Consider the following 12,423-nt stretch of genomic DNA (forward strand, 5'->3'; position numbering starts at 1 on the left):
GGTAGGGAATGCTAAAGGGATGGAATGCTGAGGGATAGGGAATGCCGAGGGGATGGAATGATGGGGGTAGGGAATGCTGAGGAATGGGGAATGGTGAGGGATGGAATGCTGAGGGGATAGGGAATGGTGAGGAATGGGGAATGCTGAGGGGATAGGGAATGGTGAGGGATAGGGAATGCTGAGGAATGGGGAATGCTGAGGGATAGGGAATGGTGAGGGATAGGGAATGCTGAGGGTAGGGAATGCTGAGGGATAGGGAATGCTGAGGGGACAGGGAATGGTGAGGGATAGGGAATGGTGAGGGATGTGGAATGCTGAGGGATAGGGAATGGTGAGGGGATAGGGAATGGTGAGGGATAGGGAATGCTGAGGGTAGGGAATGCTGAGGGATAGGGAATGCTGAGGGTAGGGAATGCTGAGGGGATAGGGAATGCTGAGGGGATAGGGAATGGTGAGGAATGGGGAATGGTGAGGGATAGGGAATGGTGAGGGATGTGGAATGGTGAGGGATAGGGAATGGTGAGGGATGTGGAATGGTGAGGGATAGGGAATGCTGAGGGTAGGGAATGGTGAGGAATGTGGAATGCTGAGGGATAGGGAATGCTGAAGGATAGGGAATGCTGAGGGTAGGGAATACTGGGGGATGTGGAATGGTGAGGAATGGGGAATGCTGAGGGATAGAGAATGCTGAGGGATAGGGAATGCTGAGGGTAGGGAATGGTGAGGAATGTGGAATGCTGAGGGATAGGGAATGGTGAGGAATGTGGAATGCTGAGGGATAGGGAATGCTGAGGGATAGGGAATGGTGAGGGATAGGGAATGCTGAGGAATGTGGAATGCTGAGGGGATAGGGAATGGTGAGGGATAGGGAATGCTGAGGGTAGGGAATACTGGGGGATGTGGAATGGTGAGGGATGTGGAATGGTGAGGGGATAGGGAATGCTGAGGGATAGGGAATGGTGAGGCATAGGGAATGCTGAGGGATGGGGAATGCTGTGGTTTGGCTTTTATCTCAGCCAATCTGCTGGGCCCTCCCTTGCCAGCAGCAGTGCCCCAGCTGTGCCCCTCCACAAAATTCCTCAGCTTTCCTTGGGAATGAGGCTGGGATTCTGCACATTCTGGAGCCTTGGGCCATTCATTGTCCAGGGAATGGGGGCAGCACTGGCACAAGCTGCATCCAAACCCTGCTGGATTTCTGCCCTTTGTGCCCTAAATCCCAAGCAGTTCTTTGTCCCTGCTTGGAACCAGGCAGAGGAACCATGATTTGCAGTAAAAACCAACTCTACAATGTGTAAAAGTTGTAAAGTTGGTCTGATTTCTTTCAGGGTTGGACACATGTGGGATAGCTCCCCCAAAGGACACGTGTACCTCTGAGAATTCCTGAGTCTAGTTTATCCCCTAACCTGTTGCATATGCATAAAGTTTCACTATAGGTTCATGCATATTTATTTCCATTTTTTTTCCCATTTCATATTAAAACTGTCTCATCAGTTTTTATGAGCCTGTGCAGCTCTCTAGTAACGTTGCTGTGTCTGCAACTCAGCTTTAGTTTTCTTTTTAAGGTCAGTGGGGCCCCTCCTTATCTCTCTTTAGATTAGAAACTTGTATTTTTTTAAGTAACTTTAGGTTTTTTTGGTTTTTTCTGTAGGCTTTTTATGAGCACAGTAAGTTAGTAGATTAAATACATTTAGCAAACTATAGACTAACCAAGTTGAAACAGCACTTTTCAGCTAAATCTAAAATTAGTTTCTACTTTAAGTTCAATTTCTAACTCCTAATGAACTCCAGGATGAATTCCCTGCGATCCCATAACCTTTGATCTCTTCCAGGCCGTGCTGCCATCCTATGAGGAAGCCCTGGAATTGCCTTCCAAGGATTGTCCCCCTCCCTACGTGGCCATCTGAGCCCAGCCTGGGGGAGCTGACCCTGGGTGCTGCTGCTGCCTCTCCCAGCAGAGCCCCAGTGCTCACCCAGAGCAGTTCCCAGCCTTTCCCAGCCACATCCTGCCAGGGAACTGCCGGAGTCCTATCCTACTCCGGCACCCCAACTTCCTGACCCTGGCACATCAATTTCCTGACTCTGGCACCTTGATTTCCTGACCCTGTCACCTCAATTTTCTGGTTCTGGCACCCCAAGTTCCTGACTCTGGCACCCCAAATTCCTGATTCTGGAACCCCAATTTCCTGACCCTGGCACCCCAAATTCCTGACCCTGTCACCTCAATTTCCTGGTTCTGGCACCCCAAGTTCCTGACTCTGGCATCCCAATTTCCTGACTCTGGCACCCCAATTTCCTGACCCTGTCACCTCAATTTCCTGGTTCTGGCACCCCAAGTTCCTGACTCTGGCACCCCCATTTCCTGACTCTGGCACCCCAATTTCCTGACTCTGGCTCTGGTTGCCATCCCTGGAATCTGGGATTTGGCTGCTGTGGGTGCAGGGCTGGCCTGAGCCCTGCCAGCTTTGCCCTGTGCCATGGTGGCTCTCCTCTGGCTGAACAGGGAGACCTTTAGCAAGTGGGATTAAGGGATGGTCCTGGTTTAGGGCAACTTTGGGAGAAAAACTTCTAAAGAGGTTTCTTCTAGAAAAACAAATTCAAGTGGTTCCTCCCCTAACTGGCTCAGGAAAAATATTTCCTTGAGAAAAGTGGGAAAAAACTGTTTATTTAATAGGCAAAGCATTCATCAGCACAAAAAATTAACAATATTAAACAACAAAACTTCTTGCCACTCCAAAAGAGATGACAAACTCAGAAAAGTCCCCTTGGTGGGTTGGCTCAGTCCCCTATCAGTCCCTCTGGCCAAAATGGAAAATGGAAATGTTCCATGGAAATGGAAATGTTCCATGGGACATGGAAGGAAAATGGAAATGCTCCATGGAAATGGAAATGTTCCATGGGACATGGAAATGTTCAATGGGACATGGAAATCCCATGTCAAACTATGACAGGGATGAACAGGGAAGGAATTTTCTCTGGGATAACCCAGCCCTGCAGCTCCTCCAGCAGAATTCCTACAGCAAAGGGATCAGCCAAAAATTCCCCAGGAATTGCAGCTCTCACCCTGTCTGCTTGTGGTGATTGACACAACCCAGAATATCCAGCTCTGCCATTTCATACCTGAGTGGGTGCATTTTTCTGTGCTTTTATGTCACTTGGAAGATGAGTTTCAATTAAAATAAAAATGTTAATGGCTTCCAAACTGTGAGTCTGGTTTCGGAGCGTGTCTGATTGTTGAGCGAAGGGAGAAATAATTTGATTTCTAAAAAACATTAGTGAGCAAAAAATGGTGCTTTGACCTTGGCCTGATCTTTCTCATGCTTGTGCTGCTTGCAAAGGAAAAGCTGATATTTCTCATTCAATCTCCTCTCAAAACCTGCCTCTCTGCCTTATCAGCAGTGATAAGGATCTGTGGCCTGTTCACCAGTGACTCTGCACAGCTTAGGCCCTGCAGATGTCACCGATGGCGCTGCTGATGTCCCTGGAATTCCACACCTGCTCCCCTTTCGGGATAATTTCCTGCTCTTTTCAAACATCACGGTGGGAAAAAAGTGGGGTTTTCTCAGTCTTAAATAAAATCTCCATTCCAGCCTCATGCAGAGCTCAGATCACAGCCTGGGGGGGCTGCTCCACTCTGAACCAGCACAAACCAGGCTTCAATGGAATATTTATCAGCAAACTTCAATGGGATATTTGCAGAGGATGAATAAGAAATGTGCTGCTGCCCCTGCTCTTTTTACTCAATGTGCATTTCTGTAATGGGGATGGAGAGGATAATGTTGGTTGTATATTTTCCAGCTGATTTTCCCATTAAGGGAGGATAATTCCATTTTTCTGTGATCCATCTCCTTTTTCTGGGCACCAGGATGCTCCACAGCAGACCTGGAGTCTGGAAGGGTGCCCCAGCTGACATCTCAGTGGTTCCAGCACTTTTAAACATGCTCAGAAATCCCCCCAAAAGCTCAAACCACTCAAATTCTCCTAGGAGAAAATCAATTTTCTGCCCCCACGTCTGCCAATTGTTTAACTGTAACCAAAGAGCAAGAGAGCAACTCGAAATTCCACCAGGAAACTTCGCAGGAGAGCCCAGATCCTTGCAGCAAGGCCCAGCCCAGTTTCCTGCTTTACTCTGTGGAGAGATTAAATGTGATCTCTGAATTATTAATTGGTTTCTGAACATTCTACAGATCACTTGCTCACAGCCATGAGAACCAGGCTGGGTGCTGGGACCGTTCTCATTTCCCTCCTTGGCTGCTCCAAGCCAGGCCTGGAGGAGGCCTCAGTGTGGGCCTTCCCTTTGGAAAAGCACTAAATATTCCATATCAGAGCCTGGGATGCTGTGGGACAGAACATTCCATACTTCTGCTCTTGGTCATAGCCACGGGACCAGGCTGGGTGCTGGAGCTGCCCTCATTTCCCTCCTTGGCTTCTCCAAGCCAGGCCTGGAGGAGGCCTGGGGATGGGCAGTCATGGTGGAGATTCCCTTTGGAAAAGCACATCCTGCCTTAAACATTCTTTATCAGAGCTTGGGATGTTGTGGGACAGCTCTGGGACAGAACATTCCACACTTCTCCTCTTGGTCACAGCCATGGAACCAGGCTGAGTGCTGGAGCCATTCTCATTTCCCTTCTTGGCTGCTCCAAGCCAGGCCTGGAGGAGGCCTTAGGATGGGTCTTCCCTTTGGAAAAGCACATCCTGCCCTAAATATTCCTTGTCAGAGCCTGGGATGCTGTGGGACAGCTCTGGGAGATCTGACCAGGCTCCTCCCACCAAAACCCCATTAACTGGGGCTGCCCAAATGTGAAATGTTGGCAATTTTCTTGGTTTCCAAACCACAGGAGGGTTGCTCAGTGTGGTCCTGCTAAATCCTGTTCAAACCCCTCCTCCGCCTCTTTCAGTGGTTCAGATGCTCTCTCTAATTAAATTCCTGCTCATAATGGGGAATGTTCCTGGCTGTTGAGTGGCTGCAGCAGGGTAAATCAGTCCCTGGGCCTCTTGCTTTAATTGGCTTTGATAGTAGAGCTGCAGTAGCTAAAAAATGGCCAGGACGTGTCTGGCAGAGCTGGGGCTGGTTTCAGTGTGGGTTCACACCTGGTCTAATTGAGCCTGGCTCTAACCAAGCCAGCCCATCTCCTGCCTGGGGCAGAGCTTTCCCTCCAGGGTTCAGCATTCCAGCATTCCAGTTTCCCCAGCCCTGATAAAATGTGTGGATTTATTGTGAGTTCCCAGCCAGGCCAGGGCTGAGCTGCAGACAGGACGTGGGCTTGGGTTTCTGAAATGCCACAGGGCTCGGCCAACACAAACTGAGCCCAGCCTGGCCCAGGCTGCTCCTGAGCCCCACCACAGCCCCACCAGGGCTGGGCTGGAGACTGAGAAAAGACCCTTTTAAATGCCCCTGTTATTCTGGTTTGGCTTCTCCAAACTGATTTATGGATGTGTCCCCAGCCCAGGCCCAGCTCACGCAAAGATCTCAGTGCTGCTCCAAGCTGGATTTAGTCAGGGCAGAGGAGAAATGAGCAGCACTTCTCTGCTGTAGGAGAAGATTGAGCTGATGATTGAGCTGAGGATCTCAGCACAGATAAATGAGAAGGTCTTGAATGAACCAACAACATCTCTTGGAGTCTGAGATGTTCCTGGACTCCAGGGATGACCATTAAATTCCCTGTGGCTTTTCCACCCAGCAAAAGCTCCAGAGGAAAAGAGGATTTTGTAGAACATTCCTGCCAATGGAAGCATTTTACAGTGATTTTGGATGGGCTTGGAGCAACCTGGGAGAGTGGAAGGTGACCCTACCATGGCAGGAGGTGGCATTGCACGGGCTTTAAGATCCCTTCCAGCCCAAACTACCCCAGGATTCTGGGATCCTCTGATTCCTGGGGCTTTTGTGTACCTTGCCTTGATCCATCAGGTGTTTGGGGTCATTCCCCTTGGAGAAAAGGAGCTGCCCACACAGTGACCACATTTGCAACTGGTGAATCTTATCCTGCTGTTCTTTCATAGGATCATCAAATATTGGAATATCCTGAGTGGGGAGGGACCCACAGGATCATGGATCCAACCCTGTTCCTGCCCAGACCCCCAGCAAGCCCAGCCTGGGCATCCCTGGAGCTCTGGCAGCTTCGGGGCCGTGCCCATTCCCTGGGCAGCCTGGGCAGTGCCCAGCACCCTCTGGGGGAAGAGCCTTGCCCTGAGCTCCAGCCTGAGCTGCCCTGGCCCAGCTCCAGCCGTGCCCTGGCTGCTGTCCCTGGCCCAGAGCAGGGATGGGAGCTGCCCCTCGGGAGGAGCTGCAGATCCCTGAGCTCTTTGCTCCAGCTGGACACTCCAAGTGCCCTCAGCTGCTCCTCCAAATGCTTCCCCATCTCCATGCCCCTTCTTCACTACTCTCTAACACCTTTAGACCTTTTTTCTAATGTGCCACCCAAAATTGCACAAAGTTCTGGTGCCATCCCAGCCGTTTTTAGCACAGAAACAACCTCAGGGCCTCCTGGTCCAGGCCAGAAGTGAGGAATTGCACAGGTGCAGAACTGCAGGCAGGGATGGAGGAGCAGAGCCCTGCAGGTGGCCAGCAGGAGAGGCAGGAACCATGCCCAGGAGGCAGCCCAGTCCCAGGGGAAGCTGTGGGCACGGGGAACAAACAAAAAGTAATCCCTGTGAAATAAGTGTGACCCATAAAACACACAAACAAGGCCCAGCCATAAACAGCATTTGCTATTTCCAGCAGCAGCCCCAGGGATATTTGCTAGCTCTTTGCAGCTGGAAGGATAAACAGAAATTCCTTTGATCCTGACTCGGTGCAGGGGTTATTTTCAAAGCCACTCCTGCCTCCCCAGCTTTTCCTTTGCATCATTTGTTGGATGCTTTGCTCTGCCCCCACTGCTGTAATTCCACATTGCCAGGGTGGGAAATGGGGATGCAGGAGGTTGGGAGGGGTCCCTCCATCCCTCAAAGTGAAATAGAAACACTGTGGGAGTAAAACACAAGAATTGGAGCTTTTGTCATCATTTCTGTGTGGGTGAAAAGTGGAGCTGGGAATCCAGCTTGGAACACTCACCTGGGACATCAAAGGAAACCAGAAACAGGCAGAAATTACAGACCATTTTGTAAAACCTTGGAGCTTTCTGGAGGCTGGAGGGCAGCAGAGCTGTGTTTACTACAAGTCCTAGGTTTGTTTAGAATGAAATAAGAACCAACAGCAAACAACTCAGAGTTTGGCTGCTGCTCCCTTCCCAGCCTTTTCATTCTGCCTCATCTGTGGGACTCAGGCACCCTCCAGATCCCTTTGGAGAAGAATTTCTGGTCCAGGGCTACAAAGAATAAAGAAAAACCCAGTATTTAACTCATGGCATTGTTAAGGTGGGAATAAACCTTTAGATCCTCATGTCCAGCCATGGTCAGCACTAAACCACATCTTAAAATGCCCAATTCACACATTTTTTGAGCAATTCCAAGGATTTGATTCCACCAGTGCCCTGGGCAGCCTGTGCCAATTCCTGACCATGATGAAAATTTCATCCTTTCCATGATGAAATTTTTATCAGTATCCATTTAAAACCTCTCCTGGTCCAACCTGACATGATTTCCTAATCCTTCCTTCTGCTGGAGCTCCACTGGAAGTTTGGGAATGTCTTGAGATCCCTGATTTCCCTTTTTTCCCCCCAAGAAAACCTTCCCATTTTTCTGGGTCAGTTCCACAGCAGTGCCTCAGGGACTGCTGCTGCATTTTGATTTTAACACTTGGGCTCGCTGCAGGGTGAAGTTTACAGGGAGATATTGAATGCAGTCAGGAGTGTCTACTGGAAATAGGGAAATCCAAAGCTAAAATGCACTTTTGAACTAAAACTCGAGCAGAACAAATGGCATGAGTGCAATGCTGCTTCTAAACAAGAATTTCCAGTCCCGTGAAAAATCGATTGTTGTTTTTCCCAGCTTTTCCCAGCTGATCAGCATTCCTGGGAAGGGCTGTGATGGAGGAAGATCTTCATTTACATAATTTATTCCATCAGTTATTTGTGTGATGACAAATGAGGAGTTGCCACCTCTCCCAGCTTTAATTTTGCTTTAATGTTTTCATTTTAGTGCTTTCAGGACTTATCCTTAAGCTGGGCTTTGCTTTCCCTGCCCCAAGACTGGCAGATTTGGCACTTTAGAGGTGAAGGGGTCCAGCAGTGTGGAATTCTACCATGGGGAATTGGCAAACCAGGGATTTGCAAACCAGGAAATTTGTCTGGAAAACAACAGAGGAGCCGAAGGACAACCGGGGAAACCGTGAGGAATTTGGGGAATCTTGCAGAGCTTTGGAAGTGAGGGGAACCCAAAGTTCTGTCCTGCCTGGGTGCAGATGATGATTCCCAGCTGTCCATGCTGGGGAGGACAAACTGCAGCTCCTGAGCTCACACTGGAATCTTGGAATCACAGAATTCCTCAGCTGGAAAGGACCTCTGGGATCACCAAAACCTTCTGTCCCCCAGCACCACCACAGCCACCACTGACTGTGTCCCCAGGGGCCACCTCCATGGCCTCTTAGGACATTCCTTGGATGGGGACTCCAGCACTTCTTTGATTCCACCTGAGCCAATGCTTCACAACCCTTTTCCTGAGAAAATGTTCCCAAATACCCAAACCCTGCCCTGGCCCAGCCTGAGGCCGTTCCCTCTGCTCCTGTCCGTCCCTGTTCCCTGGAGCACAGCCCGGCCCCCCCCGGCTCTGCCCTCCTGGCAGGAGCTGTGCAGAGCCACAAGGGCCCCCTGAGCCTCCTTTGCTCCAGGCTGAGCCCCTGCCCAGCTCCCTCAGCCTCTCCTGGGGCTCCAGCCCCTTCCCAGCTCCGTTCCCTTCCCTGGACACTCTTCAGCCCCTCCAGGTCCTTCTTTTCCAAAACTGCCCCCAAAATTTGAGGTGTGACCTCACCAATGCCCAGCATGGGGGACTCTGAACCTCTTGCCTCCAGCAGGAGCAAGGTGGCACCAAAATTTTCTGGTTCTCCATCAGTGGAAGGAAAGGGAGGATTTGGTGTTTTAGAGTGGCGGGACACCAGTTGTGGGTTTCTCTGGGTCTGCATCGAAGGCACTTGAGACAGCAGTTCATGTTGGGACTCAGGTGTTTGTTATTTCTGATCAGTAAAACAGTGTCACTGCTGTGAGTTTGGCACCTTTTCATTAGAAGGCACAAAATGGCCAACAATCTCTGGTTCCAAGGTCTTTTAAGACTAAACTATCCAATTAAGAACTGACACCTGGATTATTTTCCCTTTTAACCCAATAACTGATCCCAAAGAGCCTGCAATGGGACTTTTCTGCCCAATTACCAAATGCCACCCATGAAGAAGGAGGAAGAAGAAGCATGAAGAAGACATCCAGGACAACACCCTGTGCCCTCCATCTTGCTTCCATCCACAACATACTAAAATCCCAAAACCCAAATTTCTCACCAAGTGATACACCTGCACTGATCTCTATAATCTATTTCACACTTTTGTGGATTCCAGTCGATCTTGAAGTCTGGGAAACTTTCTCCATGGATGAGGGTCAAAGTCAGTGCTGCCCTGGGGGTCAGGGCACCCCAGAGCAGACAGAGAAATATTCCCAGTGCCCTGGGTTTCCACATTAGAGCATCACTTTTGGAGTCAGGGCCCATGGGTTTGAGGGTGTTGGAGGAGAGGCAAAGCCTCCCCCTGCCAGGACATGTGAAGGCCACAACAGCAGCAGGGCCATGCTGGGGCCAGCACGGGCCGTTCACAGTTCGTGTGTTTACCTTGCAGGAGGCTGAGGAAGAGCTCAAAATGCATATTTTCCTCCTGAAATATTGACTCCAGTGTTCTCCTTCTCAGGGGCCTGGGGAGAAATGATGTTTCATATTTTAAAAATAAACACTGCTTTTCCAGAGGCGTCAATGCAGCCCCAGAGCTCCCAGCACACCTTTGCCTCTCGCCCTTTTTTCAAAGCTTTAATGCTGCTTGTGTGCCACAAGCTCTGCTGGTGAAAATATCCACCTGAAATGTATTTATCTTTGCTAATTAACAGCAGAATGACACAGAGCAACTTTATATTTTCCCCGCAAGAACAGCCATAGAGGCTTCATTTACAGAGGGCTCTGAATGATCCCCATTCATGGGGAGCAAGTGCTGTCTGCACCAAGAGATCCTTGTGTGCAGGGCAGGAAAACAGGAGAAACCCCAGCCCAGACGGGTCCAGGGCAAAATCTCCCAAATTTCAGGCTTTTATTTCACTCTGGGTCCTGACAGTCATAAATGGATGGGGGCAGTTTTATGTATTTGGGGAGCAAACTGTGCATGTGTGAACACGTGAGGGGATTGCTGTGTTTGCACTGCCCTAAATCCCTGATTTTATAAATACAACCATGAAAGCATCCACAGAGGAAGGGAAGGGGGTGGAAGGGACCTTAAACCCCATCCAGTGCCAGCCCTGCCATGGCAGGGCCACCTCCCACTGTGCCAGGTGCTGCCAGCCCCAATGTCCAGCCTGGCCTTGGGCACTGCCAGGGCTCCAGGGGCAGCCACAGCTGCTCTGGCAATTCCAGCCCAGTCCCTCCCCACCCTGCCAGGGAACAATTCCATCACAATATCCCATCCAATCCTACTCTTTTTCAGTTTGAGGCCATTCCCCGTGTCCTGTCCCTCCATCCCTTGTCCAAAGTCTTTCTCCATCTTTCCTGCAGCTCCTTCAGGCACCAGAAGGTCCCAATGAGGTCACCACAAACCTTCTCCTCTCCAGGCTGAGCAATCCCAATCCTTCCACCCCCTCCTCATGGTACAGCTGCTCCATCCTCACCTGCAGCATTTCCTCCTCCTGGCTGAAAATCTGTCAGCTCCAGAGCTGGCTGAAAGCCTGGGACTGATGCTGTGGGAGACAGTGGGACAATTCCATGCTGATTTTGCATGAGAACATTGCCAGATTTTGATATTTTAATTAAAATGTTTAATGTTAAAGAATTAAGAGGGGCCTGGGAGCTTCAGTGAGGACAGGTCCTTCTTTCCCCTCATCAAAGAGCCTTTCTCCCAGGGAGCTCCCAGGCTGCTGAAGAGCTTTTGGAAGAAAGACTCTGGATAAGGGAAGAGAAAGTGTGCTTTGAGTTAAAGGTACTTTGCATGGCCCTGCACTCACACAATGCAGATTAAATGGATGAGGGATCCAAGGATGTGCTGCTGGAAAAGGTGAGCAGAACCCAATCCATGCGAGGAGCAGGGCTTTAATCAAGTGACAGCAGTGTAAAACAGTCGTTAAAAAACCAGGAAAAGATGCACTGCTTTGTGACAAATCCATCATTAGATTTCTCTTCCCCCGCTCCCAAATCTCCCTGCTGCTCCTCCACAAAGGAAATTTCGCCTCATTTGCAGCACCCTCAGCCTTGGAGGCTGATCGGGACTGGTGGCTTTCTGTCAGGAGCTGCATCTCCCTCGTGTGTGCGGAGCTGAACGCTGCACTGCCAGCTCAGTCAAAGCCCGCAGCTGTCTGTCTGTCCGTCCCCAGCCTCTCCTGTTTGTCTGCTGTGGGCTGTGGAGCCCGCTCTGCTCACAGGGGCTCAGCCACACAGAGCAGCGCCTGTTCCCTGCAGGAAAATTCTTCTGCATGGCGGATTGTCACCGTGCTCCCAAACCCTCCTCTGCCTTCCTGAGCCTCTCCTCTGCTGCTCTGAGGGCAGCAAAGCCCTTGGTCCCACAGGATGCTGTCCTGGGCTTGGCACAAGGGGACTGAGAGGGGACCGTGTGACACTGCCGCTGTCCCCTTGCTGGGCTTGCAGGAGGGAGGACACGAGCCTGGCACCCTGAGCCCTCTGCTTTGCTGTGCCTATCTCCACTGCTGCTCTGAGCCTTCCCCCAAGGCAGGGATCCCAAAGGGATCTCCAGCCCTGCCCTTGGCACAGGTGGGACTGAGAGGGGACCCGTGTGACACTGGCACTGTCCCCTCGCTGGGCTCTGCCAGGGGAAGGACACGAGCCTGGCACCCCGAGCCCTTCTGCGCCTCTCTCTGCTGCTGCTCTGAGCAGAGCCCCTGGTCCCGCAGGATGCTGTCCCGGATTTGGCACAGCGGGGGCTGACAGGGGACGTGTGACGCCGCCGCTGTCCCCTCGCTGTCCCCTCGGCCCTGTTCCCCTGCCCTGCCGGCGGACAGCCCCTCCCAGGGCTGCTCTCAGTGCTGCCACTGTTCCAGCCCCGCATTCCCCACCTTCCCCCGCTCCCCAGAGCTCCCCGTGCCCTCGGCAGCAATGGGGCCATTGTGGGGGGCTGGGGCCCCGGGGGCAGGGCAGGGCTGGGCATCGCCCCCTCCCCACCCTGCAGCAGCATCTCCTCCTGCTCCTTCTCCCTGCCCCTCTCCCCTCGCTGCCCCCCCGGCCCCGCCGTGTCAGGGGCTGGCTCGGAGCCTCCGCAGAAGGGCAGGTTAATACTCGGGGCCAGCGCTCTGCCCCGCACTC

The 12,423-nt window shown here is 51.4% G+C and overlaps 1 protein-coding gene across 2 annotated transcripts in view; it reads left to right on the top strand.

Annotated features, from left to right (window-relative positions):
* The window catches only part of LAPTM5 (lysosomal protein transmembrane 5), a 28,594-nt gene extending 25,389 nt beyond the window's left edge, over positions 1–3,205 (top strand). For both annotated transcript variants that reach the window (XM_054648396.2, XM_054648397.2), the window contains exon 8: positions 1,830–3,205. In XM_054648396.2, the coding sequence (XP_054504371.2) occupies positions 1,830–1,904 (75 nt within the window). In that variant the 3' untranslated portion in view covers positions 1,905–3,205. The remainder of the gene's footprint in view (positions 1–1,829) is intronic.
* Positions 3,206–12,423: the final 9,218 nt, after the last annotated feature.

This window comes from Agelaius phoeniceus, chromosome 22 (assembly GCF_051311805.1).
Source record: "Agelaius phoeniceus isolate bAgePho1 chromosome 22, bAgePho1.hap1, whole genome shotgun sequence".
NCBI lineage: Eukaryota > Metazoa > Chordata > Aves > Passeriformes > Icteridae > Agelaius > Agelaius phoeniceus.